Consider the following 12,709-nt stretch of genomic DNA (forward strand, 5'->3'; position numbering starts at 1 on the left):
ACTCCATCTTAAGTTGCAGACATTATTTATAGAGCAGCACATTGTGCAAACTGATAATAGACAAAGAGTATTGTGTCACTGCAGTGTTTCCAGTCAATGTTTCTGTTTCTAGCACACATCATGAATGATAAGATAGTATGGCATGAATAATATTCTGGGAAGATTTCAGAAATAACACACGACATGACAAAGCATTAATAAAAACTCACTGCTAAGTCACTGAACAAGAGTTAGCATTAAACTAAACTCAAACTTCTCTCTCTCTCTCTCTCTCTCTCTCGCTCTCTTTATATGTCATTGAACTGAAGAGAATTTATTTGAACAAATCCAGCAAGTTTGTAAGTTTCTCCTTGCTGAAAACCCCCCACAGCGCCGTGTGGAGCAACTTTCAGCGTGGTATCTTCAGGCAGTGTGGGAACGAGGGCAGCTGGTGACAACACATCAGTCAGGTCAAGGTTGACTCAGCTTACCTGGCACTTTCTGCCATAAAAGCCAGTGTCCAGTCCCGACGGGCTCACACTGTTGGGCATGATGAGGGGTCTACTTGCATTCGCCGCACTGATTGTGGCTGTTCTCGGAAAGGAGACGTTTCAAGGGTGAGTTAAAAACTTAAACCTTCCCATAGCTAACAATAATTTTACTTTTTGAGGCAAAATGAGAACAGTGAGTAATCCTACAAAAAATATGCCATGAATTGTTTCTCTTCAGCTTTCATTCTTTTTTTTTCTCTTCACCTTTCATCTTTATATGAAGTGGTGGAAACAGAATTTAGTGCAAGGCAACTTTTTTTTTGGCAGCATAGTTTTCCTAAATTTAAGCTCCATTCATGGATTTAAAGGACTTTCCCATTTGACCAAAAACTGACCTAGTGTGGGGGAAAAATACCAAAAACTTTTGTATATCTGTGAATCAGGAGGCTAACATAAAAATATCAGATAGCATTTCTTCTCATTTCTGTCTTGGGCAGCACAAATAGGAGCTGTGAATCAAACCTGGTTTTAGTATTCATTTTTTAGGTGAAGAAAAGTAGACATGACAAAAACCTCCTACTAAAAAGATGACTTATTCTCTCTCAACAAAGGAGAGAAAAAGAAGTATGCATTTAGAATAAATTTGAACTATGTAGGCTTCTCTACTGATTGCTCAAGGTCTGTAAGTATCTATGGCAACCCTTGTGAGTGACACTCAAACTGTAAGTCAGCCTTTGTCCAGTGTTAAATCAATCTTTTATTGTTCTTTATCCAGACATGGGTACCTCATACCTGAAGTTTTCTGATTACCATGGAAACAGCTGTTGCCTTAACCTTCCCAGCTTCCTTTAACTTTTCTATAAGCCCTTTGTATTTCTGTAGTTTTTTTCTGATGTCAGCATCATTCGGGATGGCTACATTTATGTTTTTCTTCTGCTGCCTATCAATGATTACATTGTCTTTTTGTTGGCCACATAAATCAGTGTGAATGTCTCAACAGCTTGAAGGTAAACACAGCTAACTATCTGAATGACAAATTTTGACTTTTGTAATAAAATAGATGCTATGGAAACTAATGTACCTCATAAAAACATTAGTAAATGAAAACTCTTCACTTCCTCTTTAAACTGAGTTGGGGGTGTGATACAGGCTTTAGTGTCTTGCCCAAGAACACTTAATCATGTAGCCTGGAATCGAGCTGCTGACCTTCCAGGTGGAAGACAACTACTCTTCCACCTGACCTGAGATATTCAGTCATTACTTTGTGACCATCTCAACTTAAGCATCTAAAATGATTAAAATGTTACCTTTTAAGTCCAAACAGATGGCTCATTTTTTCACTAAAAGGTTCTAAAACTGTGGTGTTTATTTTGCAGGCATCAGGTGCTTCAGCTGATCCCAAAAAATGAAGCCCAGCTGTCTTATATCAAGGTCCTGGAGGACATGATTGATTTTGAGGTCAGTTATCCACCTATATCAGATTTAAGTACAATGTTTTTAGGATAATATATGAAGAGCAAAAACATCAAATCTGCTCATAAACTAGAAAATTTACATGTGGATCTGTGATCTCTCAGCTGGACTTCTGGAGGGGTGTGACTGGTGTGTCCATTCCTGTGGATGTCAGGGTGCCCTCCCACACTCTGCAGTCTGTTAAAAGTTACCTGGAGAGCCTGGAAATCGAGTACTCCACCATGATTGAAGACCTGCAGGTACATTGATAAACTCTGTAACCATGTGGAATTTAAGTAGTCTGCTGATCTGTAACTTAAACATGAATTATGCTCTGATGCTTCAGGTGCTGCTGGATAAGGAGCTTGAAGAGATGCAGACAGCGGCTCGTGTTTCTGAGCCCAGGAACACTGACAGCTATGACTTCTCTTCATACCACCCTATTGATGAGGTCAGTAAATGCACCTCCTCTGACTACTGAGGTCAGTGAATGCACCTCCTTTGACTACCAATGTGCAGTAAAGCGAATTATAACAAGAGCAGCAAGCACTATGAAATTAGGCAGGGCTAGGTAAGTTTATTTATATCTCACATTTCATGTACAAGGCCATTTAAAGTGCTTTACATAACTGCTAGTTGCAGAGAAGATTCCAGCTTCCCCCAACCCACATCTGGATTAAGCTGCATAGAAAATATATGGATGGATTGAAACAGACAACATTAAAAGCATTACAGAAGGTGTAAAGAAACCAGGAAGGCAAAATCAAATGGCAAATATCACAACAAAACAAAATAAATAAATTAAATTCAAATAATTAAAAGCAAGATATGTTAAAAGTTACCTTGCAGATTTCATGCAGGTGCACGGGAAAAGAAATGTTTTTATCTGGATTTAAAAGTGTCTACATTAAAGGCTGCTTCTCCATGTTTAGTCTGGACTCTGGTCTGGACTAGCTGACTTGGGTCTTTGGATCTAAGAGCTCTGCTCGGTTTATATTCCTGAACATTAAATACAGGAATACCTGATGCCAGTGAGCTGGAACTCAACGACATGTTCTCAGTTTGGTGTGTGTATGAGTGTGTATTCAGAAGAGGATTTTGTCTTTGTTTTAGATCTACAGTTTCCAGGACATGCTGGTGGCTGAGAATCCCAACATGGTCAGCAAGATAGTGATCGGTCAGAGCTACCAGGGCCGTCCCCTCAATGTGCTCAAGGTAAAAAGAAAAGTCCAGGAAAACAAGTGTTTGCACTGAAGATGAGTTAAAAACCTTCCTATGAAATTTAGTTCTCTGCATGTGAGAATAGCAAAGTAAAGTTCATGCAGTGTGTTGTTCCACCTTCTCAACACAGTCACATGACTACTGCTTATCTGTTCTAGTTCAGCACTGGTGGAACTAACCGTCCCGCCATCTGGATCGACACTGGAATCCACTCCAGGGAATGGGTCACTCAGGCCAGTGGCACCTGGTTTGCCAAGAAGGTGTTGTAAATAATATTCATTCTATTTTCCTTTTCTTCCACTGCTCAACACCAACACGTTGCAATCATATCATAACCTTTGTATTTTGGTCATCAGATTGTGACTGATTACGGACGTGACCCTGCTCTGACTGCCATCCTCGACAAGATGGACATCTTCCTGGAGATTGTGACCAACCCTGATGGATACTACTACACCCACAACTCTGTGAGACACTCATCAGTTGTTTCATGCAATTTATTTTCCACCAGGGATATAAATCACAAGGTTGATCGTCATACAAGACATAGGTTAAAATAACTGCTTTCATATAAACATTCATAAAACATAGCTGCCAACAGGCTGAATTGAATCTGCTCTTTGATTCAATCTCCTGAGCAACCAGAACCAGGAAGTGTTGCTATCTGCTTTGACTGTTTACGAATTTTAGTGTGGAAAAAGGATAAATGTATTCATTTAGTATCATCTGGGCCTGTTTAATCTCTAAGTCAAAGAAAAATCATATTTTCTTTTCCAAAAAAAATTCGAGTCATTCCAATGTAAATAACTGTGTGATGAATGTTAATTCTAACACGAAGAATAACTTGATGTTTTCAGAACCGCATGTGGCGCAAGACAAGGAAACCCAACTCTGGTTCCAGCTGTGTTGGAGTTGATCCCAACAGGAATTGGGATGCTGGATTTGGACGTAATGCCTTCCTTTATTGCTGAAACATACAAATAAATCACATATTATCACTTTAATCACCTTAAGCTTCAAGGCTAATGTACAGAAGCTGACATTTTTCACACTTTAAATGTTTTTTATTGTTATTATCTCAAAAATAATGTCATTTTCTTGTCAAGAGGGGTTAATTTAAAACAAAAGAAAAAATGCTAAAACTGATGTCATTCTTTGTTAGACCTCAGGAAGCAAACTGAATAACACATGCTGTGGCAACCAGTTACATTAAGTGTTTGACTATAGAGGCTTATTTTGTTCAGAAAACATCTTTGAATAAAAAAATAAATAAATGCAAGCAGAGTTTTAAAGGAGCTTTTAAAGGCACAGTGTTTATTAACATCACATGGGATCATACTGGTGCTTTTCAGTAATGCCTTTCACTTAACAGTGGGATTGGTTTCTCTGGGTTTATAGAACCTGGTGCCAGCAACAACCCCTGCTCAGAGGTCTATCGTGGACCCAGGGCTCACTCTGAGTCTGAGGTCAAGTCCATCGTAGATTTTGTGAAGTCTCATGGCAACATCAAGGCCTTCATGTCCATCCATTCCTACTCTCAGATGCTCCTGTACCCGTATGGTTACACCTCCACTCCTGCCAAGGACCAGGCTGAGCTGGTGCGAAAAGTCCATTCTAGTTTCTTTCATTCCAGATATGATTTTCAAGTAACACTGAAAAGTGTCAGAATATCCTTCAGCAACACAGAGAAGTGAAACTGTCACCTTTTTTCACAGCATAAACTGGCTCAGAAGGCCATCACTGACCTGGCCTCTATGTATGGAACCCGCTACAGATACGGCAGCATCATCAACACCATCTGTAAGTTTTATCTGGACTGCTGACAAATACAGAGCAGTTTCACTTGATTTCACATCAAAGCAGATTGTAAACATTTTCTGTAGTTAATGAAACAGGTTTAACTGTCTTTCAGTGAGCGAAAGGAACTTTAACACAAGAACTTCTAAATAATGGAAACCCTCCCCCTCTGTTATACTGCTAAAAGAGTGAAAATACATTTTTCACCAATTTTGGTGAAAAATTGACACAGTTTGAAGTATATACGTGTGTGTAAATTCATCCTGCCTGCCAGACTGGAACCCCTGGTGATCTCATTTTGGTCCCTTGACTAGTCAATCTATGTTATGATGTAAACAATGCTTGTTTGTCACTGCAGATCAAGCCAGTGGCGGCACCATTGACTGGACATACAACCAGGGAATCAAGTACTCGTACACCTTCGAGCTGAGGGACACCGGCCGCTACGGCTTCCTCCTGCCCGCCAGCCAGATCATCCCCACAGCTCAGGAGACATGGCTGGCTCTGATGGCCATCATGGATCACACCTTAAAAAACCCATATTAATGTGTGTGTTTGCATCTGGAATAACTCAGTAGACACCCCCCCCCAACGTTCCACTGATGAAACTGTCGCAGTAACATCTCTGAAACTAACACGTGCATCTCTTAATATCCTGAAGAGCACAGAGAAAGAATTTAATAAACTATGGAAAACTAAAGGTTGGATTCTATTTTTCAGTCATTTCCGAGCATTTTACATCAGCTTCATGCAGTTACACCTTTTTCACACTGCAGATTTTTATGAACAATTACAAAAAAAAAAATTAATCCACTCCATTTTAATTATTTGGCATTAAAAACATTATATAGCATTAGTGTTTAAAAAAGAACTCAACAACAAAAACAACAACAAAAAACATGTATACCAATGTAGAAAACAGTATCAGAAATACTGCTAATAATTAAGATAAGTAAACTCTAACCAACGCATGTGGCGTATGTGCCGCTGAGAACATTTTGACACCACGATACATGGACGCATTGTCAGCATATATGGTATCCCAGGCCTAAGATATTCCACACAGACAGATTCTGCTCATCAGAAGAGGCTTAAAGATGTGAAAAACAAAAACACGCTGAAAAGTATGGAAATAAAATATAACTAAAAAACACTAAAACACAGTGGTACACAAAAAGGAATTAGAAGATTAAATGATGTAAAAAAGACAAACAGAGACCACACAAGTGCCATGCAACTCAAAAAGCCGAAGAAATAAAAAAAAGGATTTTAAGGAAATGTGTCCAGAAAAGACTGGACAAAAGGCTCTCCTGATGAAGTGGTTCACACATTTAAATTCTTTTCTAAACTATGAATGCAAAGTTTTAGAAAATTCCACATAAAATTCTCAAAAAAGTCAATAGTTATTTGACAACAGTGGACCTTAGAAACCAGTTTACAGAAAGTAAATACAGTGTATGATGAGGAAAACAATGATTCCTCTCTTTATGTGTGCAATTCAACCAAATGACAAACAAGCAGACCCCAGACAACCCTCCTTTCTATTTTAAACCTGGACCAACTTCAGTCTGTCAAAAGCATGATGTGTAATAGCATGTTGCAACTGTTGATATGTCATTAACACAACCATGTTCCTGCATAATGTAACAACTTGTGACCTCTCCTGCATGTAAACCCTGCAAGTCCTTCTCAGCTCATATCGCTTGGTCATGATGAGGGGGCTGCTCACACTCAACACACTGTTTGTAGCTGTTCTTTGCAAGGAGACGTTTAAAGGGTAAGTGGGGTCATTATGCAGCACTTTGCAGATGATTAAAGGGGGAATGATTTAATTACATTCACAAAGTTTCACCTTTAAAACACAATAGATTTCATTTTTGCCTCTGGGAACATTTGCACAGTGCTTTACGAGATAATCTATCTATCTATCTATCTATCTATCTATCTATCTATCTATCTATCTATCTATCTATCTATCTATCTATCTATCTATCTATCTATCTATCTATCTATCTATCTATCTATCTATCTATCTATCTATCTATCTATCTATCTAGCTATCTATCTATCTAGCTAGCTATCTATCTATATGTATATATGAACAGATATAGTGCAAATGCAATGTACAAACTCAAAAGGCTCAACTTGTATGTTTTCATGTACTTAATCCTGTGGTGTTGCTGTTTTTCTGTTGAAGGATACGAGGAAAAGACTGGTGTATTTTCAACAAAAGCAAATGAAGTTCTTTTGTATCTGTTTTTGTCATATTGGCAATTTATGCAAATACTTTATCTGTTCATGTGTAATCACTTTGTGTGTGGGCACTAATGGTTTTCAATATAATTTAACGTTAACTTTATTTTTGCCCCACCAGCTCATATAAAAAGCTTACAGGTGGACAAATAATCAGATAAAAATGCTCCATGTTTTAACAGTGGGATGGTGTAAAGAGCTCGTTTTGTCGCAATGCCACTTCGTCAGAAGCAGAAGTTGCCAAGCCTTCTTGCTTCAGACCCTTGTGTGCCAACTCTTTGTTGATTAAAAGGTTGTGAAACTTTGTGGTCACCTTTTCTGCAGGCATCAGGTGCTGCAGATCTTTGTAAAGGATGATGTCCAGCTTTCTCTTGTCAAAAACCTGGAGGACATGATGGAATTTGAGGTTTTAGATTAAAAATAAACTCTTACATAAAGATTATTTAAAAAAGCATGGACTCCAATATGTGAAATGTGCGTTTTCCTTCAGCTGGACTTCTGGAGACCAGTGACTGGTGTGTCCTCTTCTGTGGATGTCAGAGTTCCTTACCACAGCCTGCGGTCTGTTAAAGGTCACCTTGACAACCTGGGCATCCAGTACCATGTTATGATCCAAAACCTGCAGGTAAACTATGAGATTTAGAGTTTGGAATCCTTAGTCTGGGCATTGATTGGAAGAATAGTATTATTTAAATTCTTTCATGTACCAGATTTTGAGTTTCTGAGGAAGAACTCAACCAGAAATTCTGCAGGTACTCCTAGATAAGGAACAGAAGGAAATGAAGCCTGTTGCTGGTGTTCCTCAGCCCAGAAACACTGACAACTTTGACTACTCAAAGTACCACAACCTTGCTGAGGTAAGTGTACACATTTCCTCTGAATACAGTGAAGCAAAGGTTTGACTGATTAGTTAAGGTCAAACCTGAAATGAGATATATGAGGATTATTGCAACAATTATTAATTCTTGACCAAGTGTTGGATCAGACCTAAAACTTACTGCACAGACTGACTGTGATAATTATAGTTGTGCAATGCAAGAAAAATGTGCCTGTCATATAAAAAACTAATTGAATGGCAAATTTGTAGCAGCTTCAGTGATTAATGGCATTCCCAGCTGATAAATAGATATTCAAAGGCCGATTTTTTCTTTATTTCAGATTTATAATTTCACGGACATGCTGGTGACTGAGAATCCCAGTATGGTCAGTAAGATAGTGATTGGTCAGAGCTTCGAAGGCCGTCCCCTCAATGTGCTGAAGGTGAGAGTGTGCTAACAATTCACTAGAGAATAGTAAGTCCTGCTTTTATAAAACCACCAAATGGTCAAAAAATGTTTCACAACCCAAAACCGCTAACATATCTGTTATCTGTGTATATCGTGTTTTAATTATTCCTTTTCTTTCCTTTGTTGCAGTTCAGCACTGGTGGGACAAACCGGCCCGCCATCTGGATAGACACTGGAATCCACTCCAGGGAATGGGTCACTCAGGCCAGCGGCACCTGGTTTGCCAAGAAGGTGCTTTGATAAATCATATTTATTCTATCTTCTGTTTCTCCCATGTTTGACCTGCTGGATTTATTGTATTTTGGTCATCAGATCATGACTGATTACAGACGTGACCCTGCTCTGACTGCCATCCTCGACAAGATGGACATCTTCCTGGAGATTGTGACCAACCCTGATGGATACTACTACACCCACACTGCTGTGAGACACTCATAACCTGACATTTTTCCACACCTACAGTACTAAAGAAGCATGGAATCTCATCGTACTCACTCTTCTTGTGTTACCTTCATTTTCTTTTTTTTCTTCAGAACCGTATGTGGCGTAAGACCAGGAAGCCTAACCCTGGATGGCCCCGGTGTGTGGGGGTGGACCCAAACAGAAACTGGGATGCTGGTTTTGGAGGTGATGCATTTTTCTCTACACAGGAAATGTTCGTAAAGAAAAAAACCCAGTGTTCTGTAAGGAAAGCACCAAATCCTCTTATTTTAGTGATTCCACTAGATGGCAATACATTTCTGAACTCCATATCTTACACATAGGGGTTTTGTTTGTGTTTTTGAATGTGCAAAATTATATTTTTGAAGAATCTTTAAGGAACAGAGCAGATGAGATCAGTACGAAGAAATTAATTCCAATCTTTTCATGGAGTCAGGTGTTTTCATCACATTTATTCCCAGTGATAACAGAATTTTATTTGATTTAGGACCCGGTTCTAGCAACAACCCCTGCTCAGATATCTATCGTGGACCCAGGGCTCACTCTGAGTCTGAGGTCAAGTCCATCGTAGATTTTGTGAAGTCTCATGGCAACATCAAGGCCTTCATGTCCATCCATTCCTACTCTCAGATGCTCCTGTACCCGTATGGTTACACCTACACTCCTGCCAAGGACCAGGCTGAGCTGGTGCGAAAAGTCCTTTCTAGTTTCTTTCATTCCAGATATGATTTTCAAGTAACACTGAAAAGTGTCAGAATATCCTTCAGCAACACAGAGAAGTGAAACTGTCACCTTTTTTCACAGCATAAACTGGCTCAGAAGGCCATCACTGACCTGGCCTCTATGTATGGAACCCGCTACAGATACGGCAGCATCATCAACACCATCTGTAAGTTTTATCTGGACTGCTGACAAATACAGAGCAGTTTCACTTGATTTCACATCAAAGCAGATTGTAAACATTTTCTGTAGTTAATGAAACAGGTTTAACTGTCTTTCAGTGAGCGAAAGGAACTTTAACACAAGAACTTCTAAATAATGGAAACCCTCCCCCTCTGTTATACTGCTAAAAGAGTGAAAATACATTTTTCACCAATTTTGGTGAAAAATTGACACAGTTTGAAGTATATACGTGTGTGTAAATTCATCCTGCCTGCCAGACTGGAACCCCTGGTGATCTCATTTTGGTCCCTTGACTAGTCAATCTATGTTATGATGTAAACAATGCTTGTTTGTCACTGCAGATCAAGCCAGTGGCGGCACCATTGACTGGACATACAACCAGGGAATCAAGTACTCGTACACCTTCGAGCTGAGGGACACCGGCAGCTATGGCTTCCTGCTACCTGCTCCCTTGATTATCCCAACAGCCCAGGAGACATGGCTGGCTCTGAAGGCCATCATGGATCACACCTTTAAGAACCCATATTAATGAATGTGTTTGTATCTGGAATAATGGGAAATCCAGCAGAGAGCCCTCCACAATATTAATATTTTAACATTCTCAAGAGCATAAACAGAAAAAAAAATAAAATAAAATAAAGAAATACTGGAAAATGAAAGTTTGGGTACTTTTATATATATTTTCTTTATTTATAGTGCAATATTACATAAGCTTTATGCATTTATAACTGTTATACAACATGCAACTTTTGCAGGGAGACTGAAGTTTAAAATATTAGACCAATATCAGAGCTTTCTTTGGTCTCATGAGGCAAAAACTCTGTGGATCAGATCTACTAAGATCCCAATTTGCATGTAGTAATTTGAGCGTGCGATCCAGAATATTGCATGTGGGGTTGAACCATGGTTGGTGGGAGATTTATTAAGAGCAATTGCATAAATAGTGGCAGATGCAAATGTTTTGGAGACACCATTTAAATGAGTTTTTTGGCATTTCATGGTTTGCAGCATGGCAAGTTTTAAGAGAAAGTGCAATATGAATTTAAATACATGAAAATGGAGGCATTGGTTGATGATGAAACCAACAAAAACTTAAATGACCTACAGCAAAGAAATCTGACTGCAACACAAACAAACACTATATGGGAGCAAATTAAAAAAAAAAAAAAAAATGCTGGCGGTAAAATAATGGGAACAGTGGATGAAGTAAGAAGAACTTATCAAGACATTAGAAGGCAAACAAAACCAAAATTGATACATAATAAAATGTTTGTAAATAAAATAACTGAAGTTGTGGAGTGTAGAAGGTATACACTGTCACCTTAAAAAGTAATATGAACAAATATGATACATAATCTTGTTTCAAATGTAGGCCTTTACCTTATTTTTCATAAATTGACCAACTCATAAACCAGCTGTCTCCAAACTCACTTCAAGGTAAAACAGTCAAGCACTGTCTTTAAATATTTTGCCACAATGTGGGTAATTATGCCTTTGGCAACACAGACACTGCACATTCAGCATATGTTTATGTCTATCATGTCTGTACACATTCTCAGTGTCTATGGAATGCACAAGCTGCACGTGTATGGGATTAAAACCCTGTCTTAATGTGAAACTGAAAGAAAATGTTTAGAAACTTTGAAGTCAGTGTTTGAAAGTTTAAGACCTGAAATAAAGTTTAAAAAGTGTGTTTCATGAAGATACCAGCCAATCAGATTTTTACCTACCAATTGTTTTCATAGGGGGAATATCACCCACATTAGATTTCTACAGTTGCACTCATAATCATACATGTTTCTTTACCCCACAGGGATATATATATATATGTATATATATATATATATATATATGTATTTTATAATAATGTCAAACAGCAACAGTGTTTTGATTGAACACCAGCTGCTCATGACCCAACATTGTTTCTTTGTTTTTCCATTAACATCTTTCCCCATCTCCTCTTGTCTTGTAACCTGTTATTTTCAACAACATTTTTCCCTTCTACATGTCACTTCATTTAAACTTCTCTCCTCTTTCAGCTGCATTTTACTCAGGCAGCATCTCAATGGCACAATATACACTAAAGTACGTGGGCAGCCAACAGACGGATGCTACATAATGGACCAGTATTTGGAAAAAACTTAATACTGCCAGGACAAATACATGAAATATTTTGCTTCATTTATCATCTGCTAGACTGGCCGGTAAGTTTTCACTTATATTTTTTACAGTGTCGCTTCACAGCTCTGCCAACCATTTTCTACATTATTTAGCCCTTTTCTGCTTGTCACTACATTAAGAATTCATGACAATAATTTGAAACTTGTGAAGCATGTGAATATTTGTAAGTTAAACAGTTTCTCTACCACATTTGACAGTTTTGGAGGGGAGGAACTACTCCATAAATGTCTGTATGAAAGAGTAGAATTAAAAGGCTAGCTTTCTTTTCACATAGCAGTAAAATAGTCATCTCAGAACACAAACACCTTCTGACTCTTTATTTGACATTAATTTACAAATAAAAGCATGCATCCACTTTATTTATACAAGTTAAGACTGATGGTGAAGACATTACTTAAAGCAATCATAAATCACTTCATACAACAAGCCAAAAATACACCCCCACAATGAAAGGCCACAAATCAGGAGTTCTGTTCCTCAAATGCAGTCTGACCAAAAAGCCTTTTTTTTTCCTGTTTGCTTCATATTCCTGCTTTTGAAAAGGCTTCAGTCAGTCAATGTGATCAATTTACTCTTGGATTACTTTCAACACATGAGCTCCAAAAGCAACTACAAGGGCATGAAAAGGCTGCTGGTGGGACGTAACAACAGCATCACACTAAAAACTTAAAGTGGATCAGGCTCGGCAACAATATCAACACATTT

General features: G+C 38.4%; 1 protein-coding gene across 1 annotated transcript; it reads left to right on the top strand.

The window, feature by feature from the left end:
- Positions 1–508: 508 nt before the first annotated feature.
- On the top strand, positions 509–10,352 carry LOC306768320 (carboxypeptidase A1-like; the record flags this gene model as incomplete). The annotated part of the gene is made up of 20 exons (XM_079256625.1): positions 509–596; positions 1,847–1,928; positions 2,048–2,182; positions 2,269–2,373; positions 3,036–3,137; positions 3,302–3,403; positions 3,500–3,610; positions 4,001–4,091; positions 4,542–4,741; positions 4,859–4,943; positions 5,299–5,471; positions 7,684–7,818; positions 8,000–8,050; positions 8,352–8,453; positions 8,609–8,710; positions 8,792–8,902; positions 9,013–9,106; positions 9,408–9,607; positions 9,725–9,809; positions 10,165–10,352. Exons 1-20 carry the CDS (start codon positions 529–531, stop codon positions 10,350–10,352), a joined length of 2,322 nt encoding a protein of 773 aa, XP_079112751.1. The 5' UTR covers positions 509–528.
- Positions 10,353–12,709: the final 2,357 nt, after the last annotated feature.

Source organism: Telmatherina bonti (genome assembly GCF_933228915.1).
Source record: "Telmatherina bonti genome assembly, chromosome: 2".
Taxonomy (NCBI): Eukaryota; Metazoa; Chordata; class Actinopteri; order Atheriniformes; family Telmatherinidae; genus Telmatherina; species Telmatherina bonti.